The sequence below is a fragment of the Gorilla gorilla genome, chromosome 10 (assembly GCF_029281585.2).
Source record: "Gorilla gorilla gorilla isolate KB3781 chromosome 10, NHGRI_mGorGor1-v2.1_pri, whole genome shotgun sequence".
NCBI classification, from domain to species: Eukaryota; Metazoa; Chordata; class Mammalia; order Primates; family Hominidae; genus Gorilla; species Gorilla gorilla.
In genome coordinates, this window is record NC_073234.2 from 52,778,402 (window position 1) to 52,799,524 (window position 21,123).

The window sequence follows — 21,123 nt, forward strand, 5'->3', positions numbered from 1 at the left end:
TATAGTAATTCTTAGAATTGGATAATGTGAATCTTCCAATTTTGTTCTTTTTTCTCAGAATTGTTTGGGCTTATGCTAGTACCTTTGCCTTTACATATTCACCAGTTTCCTCAGGGTAAGGTTTTGAATCTGTTTTCCTGGCTACAGTGGGATTGTGCCAGTACCCTGAGAGTAGGGGCTTTGATGAATTACCTGCTTCTGGTTTAGCCTTTTGTTCTATACGGGAGATAAGAGAACCGGGTCTGGGAGGATTTAACAGTGGCTTCTGTTCTCCTACCCCAGCTAGAACTATAGGGAGAGATTTTCTTGAGAGCCTCATGGAGCTCCTGGAGGAAAAGGCTGGAAAAAGTTGGGAACCCCTCTATGATTGTGACCCTCAGGAACTTCAAAGTCTCATACTACCATACACTCAGTCACCAGCAATTTGTCAAAATTTCCAGTTTAATCTTCCTACTTCTTTACATAACACCCAGCAGCTTCTGTCCTAGGTAAGCAAATGCTCAGGTTCTGTGTCTCCTCGCAGGAACCTGCCTCTCCAGATTGATTTCTGTATGGCCATCTGCCCTGTGACCTCAGTTCTCTTATGGTCCAAGAAAAGTTGCTGATTTTCAGTTTGTTCAGCTTTTTTTTTTTTTTTTCTTCCAAATAAGAGTGGGAGTGACATCTTTCCGGCCCTCTACTTTTTTTTTTTTTTTTTTTTTTGAGACAGAGTCTTGCTCTGTCACCTAGGTTGGAGTTTAGTGGCACGATCTCAGCTCACTGCAACTTCCATCTCCCGGGCTCAAGGGATTCTCCTGCCTCAGCCTCCTGAGTAGCTTGGATCGCAGGTGCATGCCACCATGCCTGGCTAATTTTTGTATTTTTAGTAGGGATGGGGTTTTACCATGTTGGCCAGGCTGGTCTTAGACTCCTGACCTCAGGTGATCTGCCTGCCTCTGCCTCCCAATTTGCTGGGATTACAGGCGTGAGCCACCATGCCTGGCCTAGCCCTCTGCGTTTTTGAGTGGAAACTGGAAGTCTGAGTTTTAAGATAATAAAATCAGAGCTCCTGGTTCCAGGATGCCTTTTATTGTGCTGTATTTGAATCTGTAATTCCTCTTCATATATTTTTTTTTCAGGCCAGGTGCAGTAATCCCAGCACTTTGGGAGACCTAGGCAGGTGGATTGCCTGAAGTCAGGAGTTTGAGACCAGCCTGGCCAACATAGGTAAACCTCATCTCTACTAAAAATACAAAAAATTAGCTGGGCATGGTGGCGGGTGCCTGTAATCCCAGCTACTCAGGAGGCTGAGGCAGGAGAATCACTTGAACCCAGGAGACGGAGGTTGCAGTGAGCCAAGATCATGCCATTGCACTCCAGCCTGGGCAACAAGAGTGAAACTTCATCTCAAAAAAATTATATATATATATATATATATATATATATGTATTTTTTTCCATGTTAGTTGTTTTGGTCCATGTGTATCTCCTTCAACATTTTTTAATGGGGTTGTTCTGATTATTCCTCTTGATGGTTGTCTTTCATTGCCTGTTTGTACTATTGTTTCGTTTGCTCATTGTGGCAAAAGACTGGCTATTTCAGTTCTTTAAGTGGTAACGGTCTCATGAGAGAAGGGAATCTCCACCTGTAGTGTAGCACCAGATAAGTTGCCAGTCCCACTTCCAGGCACCCACCTCTGCACTCCAGTCTTACGCTTTCCCATCCTCAAGATAGGGAAAACTTCCTCTGTTTTAGTTCTTCCTTAGATGCTTGGGAGTCAGATAGAGAGGTGTATTTACATGGGGCAATACAAACCTTTCAGCTGTATGTCCATCACCCTAGTGCTAATGTTCCTGGAACATCCATGTTCAGCCCCTGGATAGAAAGGGTCGCACACGCTGCTGCTGCTGCTGCTGCAGACAGGACTCCCATGGGACCTGGGGCTTTACCACTCCCACCTCCCGATTGCTGTAGCTGCAGCTTAGCTCAGGAAAGCCTTGGACTTGGGATTAGAGAGTATGGTGGGACATGTTCATGTTAGATATAGATAATATTAGATATATTAATGGTCAGTCATGCTGCATCTTCAGTTGATTTTGCATATCATTAGCCTATTCCATTAAATACTAATTATATTATTTAATAGAAAAATCTATTATTTTCACTTCAAAGTTTTATGAGACTTCATTCAAGTCCTTGAGTACTTATGATTTATTCTCCCTCCAGAAAAAATTTCCTCAAACCCAGATATCTTCTAATGTCTGCCTTTCTCAAAATCCCCAGCAAGCTCTTTGGTTATGGGCTTAGGGCAAAATAACCCTAGCTCATTTAGACTTCATTGCAGTCTGAATGACCAACCTACCATTTCTCCCCTTGGCTCATGAGAAACCCTCCCTGCTAACCTTCTGGGCCTCCTTGCTGACCCCACACTTGGCTATTCAGCTCCCAATAAACTGCAGACTTCCTGAGGGCAAGAGGTTTTTTTGTACTAATGATGACAGTTAGACAGGACTCCATTGATAAAGAAGACTCCAGGGACCCAAAATGACATTGCTTACAAATCTATGATTTGCAGGAAAAATGATACAAATGTAGCAACAGCATTAAAGTAAGGCTATGCATCACAGCCAAAAGCTGCCTCCCATCAAGGAGTCCTGGAGAGAGCCCTGGAGGGAGCTCCAATATTCTTCCCCCTACAGGATCATACTAGCATGTGCTCACTCTCTTGATTAGAAACCACCAATGTGTATGTGAAACACATCAGAACCAGGAGCTCAGACATATCTGGGTATGTATGACACGTCCTTCCCTTGATCCAGTCTAGTGAACTAGCAGCTGCCCCATGAACTGTCCCTGTAAAGGTAGCGGACAACTGAAGATCCAGCGTAAGCCCAAATATTCCCTTAGGAGCTGGCAAACATTCTTCCCTACTCAGCAGTGTTCAAGTACAGGAACACTGCACCTTGATCTAAAACCCTCAGGAGCCATTTCAACAAGGGCTCAAAGGGAAGCTGCTTTTAACACTACAAAATGTCTCAATTATTTCACGTAACAACCCCTTACTTTCATGTTTCCTTTTGCCCTCCTTCCATTATCAGTCAGCTTGCCCCATTTGAAATGTCTTTTTTTTTTTTTTGAGACAGAGTCTTGCTCTGTCACCAGGCTGGAATGCAGTGGCATGATCTTGGCTCACTGCAACCTCCACCTCCAGGTTCAGGTGAGTCTCCTGCCTCAGCCTCCTGAGTAGCTGGGACTACAGGCATGAGCCACCACGCCCAGCTAATTTTTTTTTTTTTTTGTATTTTAGTAGAGATGGGGTTTCAGCATATTGGCCAGGTTGGTCTCGATCTCATGACCTCGTGATCTGCTCCCCTTGGCCTCCCAAAGTGCTAGTATTACAGGTGTGAGCCACCGTGCCCGGCCGATAACAAATCTTTATTAGCAAAGAACACAGAATAAACATCTTTACAACCAAAAAGTAATTTTTGCCATAAAAAGGTGGCATATATATATAATGGCTGAGGAATAACCAAAACTTGCCATGTAAGGCCAGTAAGAAAATTCCAACAATTAACAAGAATGCAATTTTCAATGGCCCATTAATTACAGAAAAATTAAACAACTACATCAAAATTAAAATTGCCTACATATTAGAAATACATTTCAACTTAACTAAATATCTTTTTAGTAGTAATTAGTCTCATAGGTACAGCCCGGTGTCAGGTTATGGTTGCCCAGCTTCCTTTGGTTGGAGCGCCGTCTCCTGGCCAGAGAGGGTGAAGCTCAACCAAAGGAGATCTTTGGGCTTCCTTTTATCTTTGCTAATGCAGCAACCGTGGAACTGAATTTTAGTGGACCTGCCACCGGATTGAAATTTCCTCCCAATCCATTTTACTAGCTCCTGAGGTTTCAGTTTTATAATTTTCAGATCTCACTGGGAAGGTTTATTATCAGCAAGTGATTTCAAAGCATGTGCTACTTCAAACTAAGGGCAAGTAGGCAACCAACCACATGGCGTCAATGATTCATTTTCATCCTCTTTATCAGAACCACCCCTTTTCTATCTAAATAATGCCTTAGTTATAGTTTTAGCTAAAAATGAGTTGGGGAGACAAATTTCTAATCCCACATATGATGCTGGCTGGCTGAACTAATGGCAGCAGTTAGGCAGAGCGTAATGGTTAAGTCCAAAACACCTAATTTTTCTTTAATTGCAAAGTCCAAAAACACTTCTGGTCCCTCACAGGACCCCAAATAATGATGCTTACCAACCTATGGTTACTTTGGGAAAAGGATACAACACAGAAGTAACTTCAAGTAAGGAGAAATGTCACAGCCAAAGGATGTCTCACACAAGGTGTCCAGTGAGACCTGGCATGGGTTCCAGCTGTCCTCTCTCTATAAGGTCATGCCAGGACCTGCTTCACCCTCAGGTCAGGAATCAGCGATGGGTAATGAGCTCAGCTAACTGTAAGAGCAAGGCCTTCTCCATCTTCTCCCCACAATATCTGGTGAATTCTATTACACAAGACAGGCTTAGTCAGCTGCCTTAGCACCTCGATGGTTTCTGTGTGTGACCAGGCCGTTATCTTTGCAGGACTGCATTGTTAACACTTTTAAAATTCATAATCTATAGCTTGATTATTGTGGAAGTCAAGCAACAAAATGATAAAATTCGAACTCTGTCTGAAAATCTGTAAAGACACTAGGTAGTTCATCATTTTTGTCTCCTGTCCAAAGACACAGATGTCTCAGGGAGTAAAGGTAATGTCAACACAAACTTGCATTTTCTTTTTTCTTTTTTTTTGTTTTTGAGATGGAGTTTTGCTCTTGTCGCCCAGGCTGGAGTGCAATGGTGTGATCTCAGCTTACTGCAACCTTCACTTCCCAGGTTCAAGTGATTCTTATGGCTCAACCTCCAAGTAGCTGGGATTACAGGTGCCTGCCACCACGCCTGGCTAGTTTTTTGTACTTTTAGTAAAGACAGTGTTTCACCATTTTGTCCAGCCTGGTCTCAAACTCCTGACCTAAGGTGATCCACCCTCCTCAGCCTCCCAAAGTGCTGGGATTACAGGTGTGAGCCACCGTGCCTGGTCTAACTTGCATTTTCTTGATCAGTGGTATATCGTAATTTTTTAGCCCACAGACTCAGGTATGCAAAATATGATTTTATTTTAAACACATTTTGGAGATACACATTTTGGATGAGTATCTCTCATCCAAAATGCTTGGGAGGGAAATGTTTTGGATTTCACAGTTTTTCAGATTTTGGAGTATTTTCATCACACTTGCCAGCTGAGAATCCCTAATCTTAAATTCCAAAATTCAGATGCTCGAATGAGCATTTCCTTTGAGCTTCATGTTGGTGCTCAAAAAGTTTTGAATTTTGGAGAATTTTGGATTAGGAATCCTCAAACTGTATTAATTTATCTTTCAAGCTTCTGTTTATGTCTGAAGCAAAAATTTAATTCAGTCATGTTAAGTATGAACTCAGTGAAAAATTCTGTGATTTCTTAGTCATTTAAGGTTTCATAACTATACATTAAGATTTCCCCCTTCTTGTCTCTTACTGGGGGTTGATGTTATGCTGACCCTAGAGTAACTGTGGTGTTGGTGACCACAGACATCTACTCACTGGTGGCCTGCCTTGGTTCTATGCTGATTTCCTGCTCCACATGTGACTCATCCCCTCTGGTCCTCAGGTGTGGCCCTCTCTCTCCTGGTAATCTAGCATGGCGTAGATGATCCTTATCCAGTTGCTGACAAGGCTGTCCAAGGCATATTTGCTAAGTCAATTTCCTTTTGTTCTGGTCATAACACCCTTTGTGGGTGTAGTATACTATTAGAGACATACTGTGGCTACAAGATTAACAATAACCATAAGGCCCACTCAAATATCACACAGGGCATACACTATATGTCACTTAGCAGTATGATGCAAGGTGGCCTGGGGATTTCCAACTCTGGCCAGAGTATTACTAGGACAAGTTGCATCGTCATATATAGTGTAGGTCCTGTGAGATGTTTGAGTGGGCCTTATGGTTATCATTAATCTTACAGCTGCAATATGTGTCTTATAGTATACTACAGTGGGCTGCTAACTCTCTCGTAAGCTGACATTCTTTTTTTTTTTTTTGAGGTGGAATCTCCCTCTGTCACCTAGGCTGGAGTGCAGTGGCGCAATCTTGGCTCACTGCAACCTCCGCCTCTCGGGTTCAAGCGATTCTTCTGCCTCAGCTTCCCGAGTAGCTGGGACTACAGGTGTGCGTTACCATGCCCGGCTAATTTTTGTATTCTTAGTAGAGACGGGGTTTCACCATACACGCCAGGCTGATCTTGAACTCCTGACCTCGTGATCTGCCCTCCTCAGTCTCCCAAAGTGCTGGGATTACAGGTAGGAGCCACCGCGCCCTTGCCTGTAAGCTGACATTCTTGCCCTACTGGTAGAGTCACTGCCTTCTCCTGTCATTCTAAGGCTAAGGGGAACTCAGGAAAGGATCTCTTACCTCTTATACCTGTACAATTCATTCTTCCATTTCTTGTTCATAGTGGTTGCACCATATTTTCCAGGGAAATTCTCAAGGGACTTGCCATTTTTCTGGGTCCCAACTAACCTTATGATGATAAGAAAGAGAGAGGACATGTTTTGGGGAATGAAAACATGATGCTTACCATTTAGCTCATTTAGCTATGCTCATTTTTCTGCCCGAGTCCACTTCTCATTTCTCTTTTCATGTACTCTTTAGGGACCAACCTGAGTGGGAACACAGGTGAGGCCAAGGCTTAAGAATGGTGGCAGCAAGAGAACTCCCACGATTGCTAGTCATGCTAATTTAGCCTTTCCACCATTTTCCTTTCCTTTGGAGTTTGATGGATACTTTCTCTGTAAAGGGAAAGGATACTTAACTTAAACTATTGATTGTTCCACCACTTGAGTTCTAGGGCTATTGTAATAAGTCAGAGTTAAGTAGAGAAGCCTGACCCTTCTGAAATGTCTACTGAATTCTATTCCCAAACCACTTGTATCACATATAGTATGGTATCACTGGATCAGAAGGGAGTCAGTGATTGCCTGCCTTATTTCCTCTCCCTTCTGACACTTATCCCCACCCCAAACACTTGTAATTCTTTTCAAATGAGATTCAGTGTTTTTGTGGGGTCGTTCCTATGGGTCTGAGATGTAAACGCAGATACCTAGGCACAGTGACAGCGCTGAGGGGTCGTCTGAAGGCATGCAGCCTCCTTGTATATCCTCATTCTTAAATAGGAAAAATAAATGTCTTTTCAATATTTCATTAAATACACCAATACATCCTTCCCCCCAGCTTTTATGAGGTATAATTGATGAACAAAAATTGTATATATTTAAGATATGCAAACTGATATTTTGATATATGTATACATTGTGAAATAATCACCGTAATGGAGCTAATTAACATATGCATCATCTCCATACTGCTTTTCATAGAGGTTGTACTAATTTACATTCCCACCAACAGTGTATAAGCATTCCCTTTTCTCTGCATCCTCACCAACATCAGTTATTTTTTGCCCTTTGAATTCTAGCCATTCTGACTGGTGTAAGATGATATCTTATTGCAATTTTAATTTGTATTTCTCTGATGATGAGTGACGTTGAGCATTTTTTCCTATACTTGTTGGCCATTCATATGTCTTCTTTTGCAAAATATCTATTTACATCCTTCTTTCACTTTTTTTTTTTTTGAGATAGAGTCTTGCTCTGTCACCCAGAGTGGAGTGTGGTAGTGCAATCATAGCTCACTGCACCCTCAACCTCCTGGGCTCAAGTGATCCTCCCACCTCAGCCTCCCCAGTAGCTGGAACCACAGACTCACACCACCATGCCCAGCTAACTTTTTAATTTTAATAGAGACGGGGTCTTGCTACATTGCCCAGGCTGGTCTTGAACTCCTGGCTCAAGTGATCCTCCTGCCTCGACGTCCAGATGTGTTGGGATTGCAGGCATGAGCCACTGCACCTGGCCATTTGCCCACTTTAAAATAGGATTATTTGTTTTTGTTGTTGCTGTTTGCATTCCTTGTACATTCTGAATATTAATGCCCTGTTGAATGCATAGTTTGCAAATACTTTCTTGCATTCTGCAGGTTGTCTGTTCATGTGTTGGTTATTTCTTTTGCTTTGCAGAAGCTTTTTAGTTTAATTAAATTTCATTTATGTATTTTTGTTTTTGTTGCTTGTGCTTTTGAGGTCTTAGTCATGAATTCTTTGCCTAGACCAATGCCCAGAAGAGTTTTGCCTAGGTTTTCTCTTTTTTTTGAGACAGGGTCTTGCTCTGTCACCCAGGGTGAGTGCAGTGGCACCATTGCAGCTCACTACAGCCTTGACCACCCGGGCTCAAGCGATCCTCCTGCCTCAGCCCCCTGAATAGCTGGGATTACAGACATACACCACCATACTTGGCTAATTTTTATACTTTTTATAGAGACAATATTTTGCCATGTTGCCCAGGCTGGTCTCGAACTCCTGAGCTCAAGTGATATGCCTGCCTCGGCCTCCCAAAGTGCTGGGATTACAGGAATGAGCCACTGTGCCTGGCCTAGTTTCAGTCTTTTAATTTAAGTCTTTAATCTATTTTGAGTTGATTTTTGTATATGGTGAGAGATATAGGTCCAGTTTCATTCTTCTGCATGTGGTTATCTAATTTTTTCAGCACTTTTTATTGAAAATGGTGTCCTTTCCATAATGTAAGTTCTAGCTGGCTTTGTCAAAAATCAGTTGGCTATAAATTTGTGGCTTTATTTCTGGGTTCTCTATTCTGTTCCATTGGTTTATGTGTCTATTTTTATACCAATACCATGCTGTTTGGTTACTATAGTGTTGCAATATATTTTGAAGTCAGGTAATGTGATGTGGGCTGCTTTGTTCTTTATCCTCCAGATTCTTTGGCTGTTTGGGCTCTATTTGGTTCCATATGAATTTCACAATTGCTTTTTCTAATTCTGTGAAGAATGATGTTGGCATTTCGATAGGGATTGCATTGAATCTGTAGATTGCTTTGGGCAGTATGGTCATTTTGATGATATTAATTCTTCTGATTTGTGATCATGGGATGTTTTTCCACTTGTTTGTGTCATCTACAGTTTCTTTCCTCAGTGCTTTGTTGTTTCTCTTGTAGAGATCTTTCACTTCCTCGGTTTAATTTGTCACTATAGGTATTTTGTTTTACTTTTGTAGCTATTGTAAATGGGATTGCTTTCTTGATTTCTTTCCTAGTTAAATCACTATCATTCTATAGAAATGCTATTAATTTTTGTACATTTATTTTGTATCCTGAAACTTTATTTAATTCATTTATCAAATCTAAGAGTTTTTTAGTGGAGTCTTTAGGTTTTTCTAGGTATAAGATCACATCATCAACTAAGAAACAATTTGACAATTTAACTTCCTCTTTTCCAATGTGGATGCCTTTTACTTCTTTCTCTTGACTGATTTCTATGGCCAGGAGTCTTACAGTGCTATGTTGAATAGGAGTGGTGAAAATGGGCATCCTTGTCTTTTTCCAGTTCTTAGAGGAAAGTCTGTCAGTTTTTCCCCATTCAGTTTGATGTTGGCTGTGTGTTTGTCATATATGGCCTTTATTATTTTGAGGTATGTTTCTTCTAAGTCTAGTTTATTGAGAGTTTTTATCATGAAGTGATATTTAATGTTATAAAATTCTTTTCTCCATCTATTGAGATGATCATATGGCTTTTGCCCTTCATTCTGTTGATATAATATTATCACATTTATTGATTTTCATATTTTGAACCATCCTTGCATCCCTAGTATAAATCCCACTTGATTGTGGTGCATTATCTTTTTTTTTTTTACTTTTATTTTAGGTTCAGGGGTACACGTGCAGGTTTGTTATATGGATAAATTGCATGTCATGGGGCTTTGGTGTATGATTATTTTGTCACCAAATAGGTAGTTTTTCAGTATTATCCCTCCTCCCTCCCTCCTTCTGCTCTCAAGTAGGCCCTGGTGTCTGTTGTTCCCTTCTTTGAGTCCATGTGTTCTCATCATTTAGCTCCCACTTATAAGTAAGAACATGCAGTATTTGGTTTTCTGTTCCTGCATTAGTTCGCTTAGGATAATGTCCTCCAGCTCTATCCATGTTGCTACAAAAGACATGATCTCATTCCTTTTTATGGCTGCATAGTATTCCAGGGTGTATATGTACCAGATTTTAAAAATGCAGTCTACTGTTGATGGGCACCCAGGTTGATTCCATATCTTCGCTATTGTGAATAGTGCTGTGAGAAACATATGCATGTATGTGTCTTTATGGTAGAATAATTTATATTCCTTCAGGTATATATCCAATAATGGGATTGCTGGGTTGAATGACAATTCTGCTGTAAGTTCTTTGAGAAATTGTCACGCCTCTTTCCACAATGGCTGAAGTAATTTACTTTGCCATCAGCAGTGTATAAGCCTTCCCTTTTCTCTGTAACCTGACAAGCATCTTTTATTTTTTGACTTTTTATTAATAGCCATTATGACTGGTGTGAGATGGTATCTCATTGTAGTTTTGATTTGCATTTCTCTAATGATTAGTGATGTTGAGCATTTTTTCATATGCTTGTTGGCCGTGTGTCATTTTCTTTTAAAAGTGTCTATTCATGTGCTTTGCCTTCTTTTTAATGGGGTTGTTTTTTGCTTGTTAATTTGTTTAACCCTTTTCCTGTTTGCCCTGAGAATACTCACCAGCTGTGCTTGTGGCTGCAGTGTTTACCCCAAGATAACTTTGCCACAAAATATCTTGCTTTTATTATTATTTTTGCATTGCTTTAGTATATCAACTTTGGAAACAAAAGACATTGTTCTTTTAAAGCATTCTGTTTTTAGTAGTGGTATTTCCATTCATGAAACATAGTAGTTCTCAATTGCTGCAAATGTCAAATCCTAGAAAACATAGCATTCCTGTGTGTGATGTTAATATTGTTCTCTAACAGTTGTTGACCAAAGATTCATTTGATGAAACAGATTTTTCCAAAATAGGTGATTCTGATAACTCAGACAATTCTGATGTTAGTTCCGTTTATAAATAACTCCAAGAACAGTTTTTATATTTTATTTTCACATTAAAAGTCAGTCAGATTTGCTTCAGTCTCAAAAAGCATGTTTATGTAAAATTAAATGAGTGTCAGCAGCGAGTTGCACGTTTTGTTTCTAAGTGGGAAAAGGGTTAAGTTCCTTATAGAGTCTGGATATTAGACCTTTGTTGGCTGCATAGTTTGCAAAAATATTCGCCCATTCTTAGGTTGTCTCTGTACTCTGTTGATAGTTTCTTTTGCTGTGCAGAAGTTCTTTCACTTAGTTAGGCCCCATTTGTCAATTTTTGGTTTTGTTGCAATTGCTTTTGGCATCTTTGCCAAGGCCTACATCCAGAATGGTATTTCCTAGGTTATCTTCCAGAGTGTTTATAATTTTGGATTCTACATTTAACTCTTTAATCCATCTTGAATTGATTTTTGTATATGGTGTAAGCAAGTGGTTCAGTTTCAATCTTCCACATATAGCTAGCCAGTTATCCTAGCACCATTTATTGAGTAGGGAGTTCTTTCCTCATTGCTTCTTTTTGTCAACTTTGTTGAAGATTAGATGGTTGTGGGTGTGTGGCATTATTTCTGGGCTCTCTATTATGGTCCATTGATCTATGTGTCTGTTTTTGTATCTGTACCATGCTGTTTTGGTTACTGCAGCTCTGTAGTATAGTTTGCAGTTGGGTAACGTGATGCTTCCAGCTTTATTCTTTTGCTTAGGATTGCCTTGCCTATTCAAACTCTTTTTTGGCCTCATGTGAATTTTTAAATAGTTTTTTCAATTTCTGTGAAGAATGTCCTTGGTAGTTTGATAGGAATAGCACTGAATCTGTAAATTGTTTTGGGCAGTATGGCTATTTTAACAACATTGATCCTTCCTATCCATGAGCATTGAATGTTTTTCCATTTGTTTGTGTCATCTCTGATTTCTCTAAGCAGTGTTTTATAATTCTTGTAAATATCTTTCTTCTCCCTGGTTAGCTGTACTCCTAGGAATTTTTTTTTTTTGTGGCTATTGTGAATGAGATTGCATTCTTGATTAGGCTCTCAGCTTGGACATTGTTGATGTACAGGAATGCTACTGGTTTTTGCACATTGATTTTGTGTCCTGAAATTTGCTAAAGTTATTTATCATATCAAGGAGATTTTGGGCAGAGACTATGGGGTTTTCTAGGTGTAGAATCATATCATCTGCAAACAGGGAAAGTTTGATTTTTCTCTTCATATTTGGATGCCTTTTGTTGTTGCCTGATTGCTCTGGCTCAGACTTCCAGAACTATGTTGAATAGAAGTGATGAGAGAAGACATCCTTGTCTTGTTCTGGTTTTGCTTCCAGCTTTTGCCTATTTAGTATGATGTTCATTATGGGTTTTCATAAATGACTGTTATTATTCTGAAGTATGTTCCTTCAAAGCCTAGTTTGCTGAGGGTTTTTAACATGAAAGGATGTTGAATTTTATTAAAAGCCTTTTCTGAATCCATTGAGATGGATTGAGAAATCCATGGATGAGATGGATCATCCATTGAGATGATCATGTGGTTTTTGTTTCTAGTTTTGTTTATGTGATGAATCACATTTATTGATTTGTATATGTTGAACCAACCTTGCATCACAGTGATAAAACTTATCTGATCATGGTGGATTAGCTTTTTGATGTGCTGCTGGATTTGGTTTGACAGTATTTTGTTGAGGGTTTTTGCATCTATGTTCATCAAGGATAGTGGCCTGAAGTTTTGTTGTTGTTGTGTCTTTGCCAGGTTTTGGCATAAGAATAATGTTGGCCTCATAGAATGAATTAGAGAGGAGTCCCTGTTCCTCTTTTTTTTTTGCATTAGCTTCAGTAGGAATCATACCAGCTCTTCTTTATACATCTGGTAGAATTCAGCTTTGAATCTGCCTCATCCTGGGATTTTTCTGGTTCATAGGCTTTTTATTACTCATTCAACTTTGCAATTTATTATTCATCTGTTCAGGGATTTAATTTCTTCCTGGTTCAGTCTTGGGAGGGTATATGCATCCAGGAACATATCTGTTTTTCCTAGGTTTTTTGCTTGTGTGCATAGAAGTGTTCATAGCAGTCTGTTTTTTTTTTATATATATTTTTGTGGGGTTGGTGGTAACGTGCCCTTTGTCATCTCTGATTGTGTTTACTTAGATCTTGTCTTTTTTTCTTTATTATTCTATCTAGTAGTCTATTTTATTTATTCTTTCAAAAAACAATCTCCTGGATTTATTGATCTTTTGTATGCTTTTTTCATCACAATTTCCTTCAGTTCAGCTCTGATCTTGCCTTCCTCTAGCTTTGTGGTTTGTTTGCTCTTGTTCCTCTAGTTCCTCTAGGTGTGATGTTAGGTTTTAATTTGAGATCTTTCTACTTTTTGATGTGGGCGTTTAGCACCATAAACTTCACTCTTAACATTGTTTAACTGTGCCCCAGAGATTCTGGTACGTTGTATCTTTGTTCTCATTAGTTTCAAAAAATTTCTTGATTTCTGCCTTAATATTATTGTTTACCTAAAGGTCATTCAGGAGCAGTTTGTTTAATTTCCACATAATTGTATGATTTTGAGCAATCTTCTTAGTACTGATTTCTTTTTTTATAGAAAGATTGTGGTTGGTGTGATTTTGGTTCTTTCTCATTTGCTGAGGATTGTTTTATGTCCGATTTTATGGTCAATTTTAGAGTATGTGTCATGTGGCGATGAGAAGAATGTATATTCTGTTGCTTTTGTGTGGAGAGTTTTGCAGATGTGTATTAGGTCCAATTGATCAAGTGTCAAGTTCTGGTCCTGAATATCTTTTTATTAGTTTTCTGCCTTGATGATCTGTCTAATACTATCAATGGACGGTTGAAGTCTCCCACTATTATTGTGCAGTTATCTAAGTCTCTTTGCAGGTCTCTAAGAATTTGCTTTATGCAAATTTAAAGCAAAAGGTTATTTGCTTTATGAATCTGGGTGCATAGGTATTTAGCATAGTTAGGTCTTCTTGATAATTAGCATAGTTAGGTCTGGTGATAATTTCCTGTGAGTGAAAAGAAGCAAGTCACAATAATACATATAATTTTATTTATCTAAACTTCAGAACCAGATAAAACTAAATTATTTAAAAAAAATTGTAGGAGAGAAAAAGTAATATCCTTTTCTTATCTATCACAAGGTTCTTGGCTGATACCCCTATAACAAAAGACGGAATAACAAGATAAGAGCATACAAATTTATTTAATATAACTTTTATGTGACATTGGAGTCTTCAGAAATGAAGACCCAAAAACCCAGGGAAAACTGTGTATTCTTATGCACAGTCACACAGAAGAATGATGGAGGACAAAGGGGTGTGATTTAATGGTAGTTAACGGCTTCAGATTCTTCTTGGCAAGACTCCTCTGGAGTGAGGGTCTTATGACCTACTTTCAGGGGACATAGGTCAGAGAATTTTTCTAATTACCTTCTTCAAAGAAGAAATGTGGGAGAAGTTCAGAGAGTGATCTTCCTGATTCTGGGGTTCTCTGTTTCCTTCTGCTTAAAATACTCAGTATGCTAAAGTGCCACATTTTGGGGTATCATGTTCTGATCCCCGACAAAGCAAGGGGAATGATGAACAAATCCAGGGTAGTGATTAGTTTTGGGTAGTAGACGAGGGGTGGTAAAATGAATAATTTTTTTTTTTTTTTTTTTTTTTTGAGACGGAGTCTCGCTCTGTCGCCCAGGTTGGAGTGCAGTGGAGCGATCTCGGCTCACTGCAAGCTCTGCCTCCTGGGTTCACGCCATTTTCCTGCCTCAGCCTCCCGAGTAGCTGGGACTACAGGCGCCCGCCACAACACCCGGCTAATTTTTTGTAATTTTGGTACAGACGGGGTTTCACCATGTTAGCCAGGATGGTCTCGATCTCCTGACCTCGTGATCTGCCCGCCTTGGCCTCCCAAAGTGCTGGGATTACAGGTGTGAGCCACCATGCCTGGAATAAAATGAATAATTCTTAAAGCTGGGTAGTGGGTACATGTACATTCATTTGTAATCATTCTTAACTGGAATGTACATGTTTAGTACATACTTTTTAAGTGTGATATGTTTTATGAGGATAAAAGAAGAAATTTTATAGTTTGCAAAGGCTTTAATAGTAAAACAGCAACTAATGCAATGAAGCTAGAATAATATTGAAAAACCTCAGCATGAACTATTACTTTGCGTGGTTTTGTCTCTAGTATATTTGCACCCTTTTTGTCATCTGTCTTATAGGAGGAGCCTTCAGGCCTCTTAAGGTGACGGTGTATCTGGGAAATTAATGCTCAGAAATTCCCTATAAATTCAATCTCTCATTAATAAGCACTCAGGTATATGCTAGGATTGTCAACAGTTATTTATACTTCTTGGGAGGGTCAATATACAGCCAAGGTCTCCTCATATTTCTGGAGGCCACAACATAAAAACCCTTGAGAGAATTACAAGAGTTTCCTTAAGGACTAGATGGGGTCTTTTTACTGAAGGGTGGTATAGTAAGCAGTGGGGTTATGTGAGCATTGAAGTTCAAGGGCATTGCCCTTGCAATGGGGAGACTATTGCTGAGCCTCTAGAATTGTAGACATGTCTTCATGCAGTTATGATGATAAGTCTTTTACTTATGCTAAAAGGAATTTGGGTCTGTTGGTATCTCTCTCTCAATCACTATCCTCCTGTGACATCTGTGCACTGACTATAACCAACTTCAAGTCCAGGGTTCAGTTATTTCTACTCTACTTCACCATAGGAAGCTTGACCTTGGGGTTTTAACTGATGCCTCATCTTAGGTCAAAGAAAGCAAATCAGGCCTTGAATTGTTGTGTTTGGAAGATATAGTGTGTTTAGGGTATTCTGGAGTATCAGTTGAGAGGAGACACCATTTGTGAAATATCAATGGCCAGATGAGGGTATTTTTTATTTTGTACATTATTAAGAAATGAATATTTGGAGGTGTCTATTTTTTTCTGTGGCAATATCAATAATGACATATAAACATGGATAGGTAGATAAATTTACAATGACATAGTTATACAGACAGAAATAGATATAGTTATAAAAACGTAAATCAGATTGTACTTTACATGTTGAGTTGTGATATACTTTTTTAAAACTTAACAGTGTATATCATGAATTTCTCTGTGTAATGAAATATTTCTCTGGATGTAGTAGAATATATGTAACAAAAACCACATTGTTAGACATCTAGATTGCTATAATTTTTTTTTTTTTTTTTGCATTGGAGTTTCCCTCTTGTTGCTGAGTGCAATGACATGACCTCCGCTCACCGCAACCTCTGCCTCCCAGGTTCAAGCGATTCTCCTGCCTCAGTCTCCCGAATAGCTAGGACTACAGGCATGCATCAGCATGCCTGGTTAATTTTGTATTTTTAGTAGAGAAGGGGTTTCTCCGTGTTGGTCAGGCTGGTCTTGAACCCGACCTCAGGTGATCTGCCTACCTTGGTCTCCCAAAGTGCTGGGATTACAGGTGTGAGCCACCGTGCCCGGCGATTGCTACAAAAATTTTAACCTCTATAAATAGTATTGAAATAAACATCTTTGTAAAAATACATTTGTGCATATTCATGATGATTTACTCAGGATAAATTCCTAGTGAAATTTCTTTTTTTTTTAGTATCAAATGATTTTATTATAAATCTGAAGCCATTTATTGACCATTCACTTTTCTAAATAACACAAACATGAGAATAAACTAAACACACCCAAGACTCACTAGCCCTTGCAGGACAGGAAGAGGCCCTGGACAGACAGCTTGCAAATGTTTTTCCTTATACCTAATGTCCAAGCTTCCTCACACATTCTAGGGTTCCATGTTTTGTCACCTCTTACAAGGGAAAGGGAAGTAGGTAAAAGATTCATGTACAGGAAGGTCATAACAACCTTCAACCATCAAGATATCTGATGCTAATGGTTTGTACATTCTAGTTTGCGACTCTGAGAAATAACGTCAAATAAGCACTGTCAAATCCCCACTCCCAGCTACCTCTTAAATTGCCATTATTCTTTGAAATTATCTTTGGGACTGGTTATGTTCTTTAATTGTAGCTTTTGTGTATTACAGAGCACAAATCCAAAATCCATGTGCAGTCTCCATGTTCAAGTATAAAAGTTTGTCTCAGGACAACCTCAGGTTGCTGCAGTGTCTATCTCCCCGTAGTGTCTACTGGGCGTTGTACCTTTGGACAGGCTGGTCAAATGGCAGCACAACGAAGGGGACAACACAGCCAACTTCCCCAACGTCAAACTCTCTCCCCGTTCAAACTGGACACTGCCCACAGTCAAGGCTGAAATATTGAAATCAGTGAGACCTCGGCCTATCTTCATTCTGAAGTTGCACTCTTATGTAACCATGTAACCGAAGCTACTTCTTCACCATTAACTTAAATGGAGCTTTCAAAAAGGTGGGACATATTCTTGGGAAGCACCCTGGATGGAAGGCTGGAGGGTCCTGGTCTTTGGGCTCTGCAGGGGGCACTGGCACCATTGCTGTCTTCTGGTCCCCCAGGATCTCGTGAATTGCTCATTCCACTGGTGGCCTGGGGATGTGGTTTAGTTCTGGATCCACCATCTGATAAAGAACCCCGTCAACTCCAGCTTTCAACGTCCCTGACTGAAAAACACTCTGCCTCAGGCCACTTCGCAATCAGTTTTTGCGCATTGTAGGATCCCATTCCTGCTTGTCCAGGTGTGTGGACACCGAATGCTGGGCCTTCTGCCTTAATTTTGATAAGCTGGCTTGGTGTCTGCGGGGGCCAGGCAGCACCTGCGGAAGCTGCTAAACGGCCCTGAGCCGCTCCAGGATGAGTGGAGGGTCCCCGGGAGGCAGTGCCGGGATCACGGTGCCTGCGTGGCCCCGGTCTCGCCCATCGAGGGAGACCAAATACGGCTTCTTCTCCGGGACAGAAGGCTTGGTGCGCAGAGGTGACGGCGGGGGTAGCAGATGAGGAGGCCAACAACTCACTGGGCTTGTTTTCATCTGGGTTTCTCTATCCGGGGGCTCCTGCAGATCAGGGCAGGGCCGTGGGCGCCGCGTGCAGCGTGGAGCATGCGCAGGCCCCTGGGGGTTGAGGCGTGACCGGAACGCTCGGCTCCAGGTCTCCGGGCTCCCTGCGGCCTTCGGTGAAGGCTGGTCTCTTCCATCTGGCCTGGCCTTTGTGCAGCTGAGGCAAATCACTGCTGTCCCGGAGGCTTCTTTCCCCCTTGTAACAGATACGTTTTTTTCATGAAAAGCTTTCAAAACTGACAATTAGAACGAAGAGAGTTTGTGAAAGAAGCTTGAGAAAAGTACAAGTTAATATTCAATAAATTCAATAATTTGTAGATAGTTTTTGCACCTTTTCAGTTAACTACAGTAAGTTAGACAATTGTAAAATATAGCTTAAACAAATCAGAAGCATTTGTTTTATAAGAAAAAATGTTTATTACGTGAGAGTTATTCAGTGGCCTTAGAACCGGCAAACCACCTGACACTAAACAATGAAAGATGAGACAAAGATAGTTTCAGGATTCACTTGAGATGAGGTCAAAACAAGATTATTTGTCTAGGGTACATAGCCTGCACTCTACAAGGAAAAGTCACACTTATAAGATCAGCTAATTGGAAAAAATATAAATCCCTTATACAGTGAATGAAGACCATGTGAGAAATGAAGTTTCTAGAGCCGCAGAGCCTCCTTGCAATCTTTTGCAATGGAGAGCTGGCCATTGCACACACACTGAAGTTCTTGGGAATTTTATCTGAGTCCAAGTTCTGCCTCAGTATGTTGATTCCCTCTCTGAAGTTCTCTTAGGTGTTTATGTCTTCTATGGCCACACGGTTGGAAATCTTTCTCTTTCTTCCCATCAAGTCTTATCTAGTGACTTTTCTCTCCCACACATCCATGACACTGTGTTCTTATTAAATGCCATGACTTTTAGTGTGTTCACCAAAGCAAATTAAAAATAATGATAGATTTGCGACACTAATGATTTTACTAAATGCAAAGCCCAAGATGAATGTTTTAGAATGAGAAAAATGAATCAATATGTTCATAACAAAACTTTATTGAGGTAATAATTTAATAATTTGCTTTGTCACTAAGAGGGATTAAAGTTAACTGTCCTACTTGTAATAACTTTGTACCATTCTCTCATGCACTTCTAATTTATAGCTTGCAGTATCAGACACTGAGGGTAGCCAGGAATACTTACTACTATAAACTTATCCAGTGTCATGTTGTATGCAGCTTGACCCAAATTTTCCATAATCTTTTTTTTTTTTTTTTTGAGACAGGGTCTTGCTCTGTTGCCCAGGCTGGAGTGCAGTGGTGCAATCTCAGCTCAGAGCAGCCTTGACCTCCCATACTCAAGCGATCCTCCTCCCTCAGCCTTCCAAGTAACTGGAATTACAGGTGCACACCACCATGCCTGGCTAATTTTTTTTTTTTTTTTTTTTTTTTGGAGACAGGGTTTCACCATGTTGGCCAAGCTAATCTCGAACTCCTGAGCTCAAGCAATCCTCCTGCTGCAGGCATGAGCCACAGTGCTGGGCCAACAATGTTTGTTTTTTAACTCAACGTCTGGTATATTGCAAATATTTTTCCAAAGTTCTTTTCAGAGCTACCTTCACTTCCTTATTTTTCAGGTTATAGATGAGGGGATTCAGCATGGGAGTGACTACAGTATACTGCACAGAGAAGATCAACTCTATGGGGGAACCTGAGTTTGGCATGAGATGGCGGAGCAAACCTGAGCCACAGTAAAGTGTCACTGCAGTGAGGTGGGCAGAGCAGGTGGAGAAGGCCTTGCTTCTGCCCGAGGTAGAGCTGATGCTTAGGATGGTAGAGATTATACGGGTGTAGGATAAGAAGACCAAAAGGAAGGTTCCCAGCCCATGTAGGAGAGTGGAGCAGAGCAAGGCGATGAGGCTTCTGGAGATATCAGAGCAGGACAGAGGGAGGAGGGATGGCATCTCACAGCTGTAGTGGTGAATGATTTTGGCTTCAAAAAAGACCATGTTTACAGCCAGGAGGACATTGATGAGTGCATCCAGAAAGCCCAGTCCCCATGAGCCCCACACAAGGTGCATATACAGCTGTTTACCAATGATCTGTCCATAAAGTAGTGGGCGGCAGATGGCAGCATGGCGGTCATAGGCCATCCCTGAGAGAAGGCAGGCTTCAGTCCCTGCAGTGACAAACACAAAGAAGACCTGAGCCAGGCAGCCCTCTACTGAAATGGTTTTCCTCTGTGACAGGAGGTTCTCCAGCATCTTGGGCACAATGACTGAAGAGAAGCAGAGATCAACAAAAGAGAGGTGACTCAGGAAGAAATACATGGGCGTATGGAGACAAGAATCAGCCCTGATTACCAGCAGCAGCATCAGGTTCCCCATCATGGTCAGGAGGTAAGTCCCCAGGAACAGCACAAATAGCAGAGCCCGGATGTTGGGGTGGGCAGACAGCCCGAGGAGGAGGAACTCGGTGATGGTGCTGTGGTTCCCCAAGGCCATTTACAAACGCTACTCCCTAGAAATAATATGGAAAATCATAGCAGCCAAGTCAAGATTACTCCAGACAGTTTTCTCATGGTACTGATTCTCTTTTCATATCGGTCACATGGAACATAAAGATGATTGAGATGTAGTCTTTGCTCTTTAAATGGTCCACTGAAGAACATGGATGTGAAAACAAGAAATTGTAACAGTGTAATTAATATGAAGAGAGCTCAAATTTTGATTTGTGTAGGGGTCAGTAATGATAATACATTGAAGAAATTTGAACACATTTTTAAAGAAAGCATATGATTGGCTGGGCGCGGTGGCTCATGCCTGTAATCCCAGCACTTTGGGAGGCCGAGGCGGGTGGGTCACCTGAGGTCCAGAGTTCGAGACCAGCCTGACCAACATGGAGAAAACCCGTGTCTACTAAAAATACAAAATTAGCTGAGCGTGGTGGATCACGCCTGTAATCCCAGCTACTTGGGAGGCTGAGGCAGGAGAATCACTTGAACCCGGGAGGTGGAGGTTGTGGTGAGCTGAGATTGTGCCATTGCACTCCAGCCTGGACAACAAGAGCGAA

At 40.7% G+C, this 21,123-nt stretch overlaps 1 protein-coding gene across 1 annotated transcript; it reads right to left on the reverse strand.

The window, feature by feature from the left end:
• Window positions 1–19,616: 19,616 nt before the first annotated feature.
• OR8S1 (olfactory receptor family 8 subfamily S member 1) lies at window positions 19,617–20,555 on the reverse strand. Its single transcript, XM_004053049.4, has one exon. The coding sequence runs from the start codon at window positions 20,553–20,555 to the stop codon at window positions 19,617–19,619; it is 939 nt and encodes a 312-aa protein (XP_004053097.4).
• Between the last annotated feature and the right edge of the window lie 568 nt (window positions 20,556–21,123).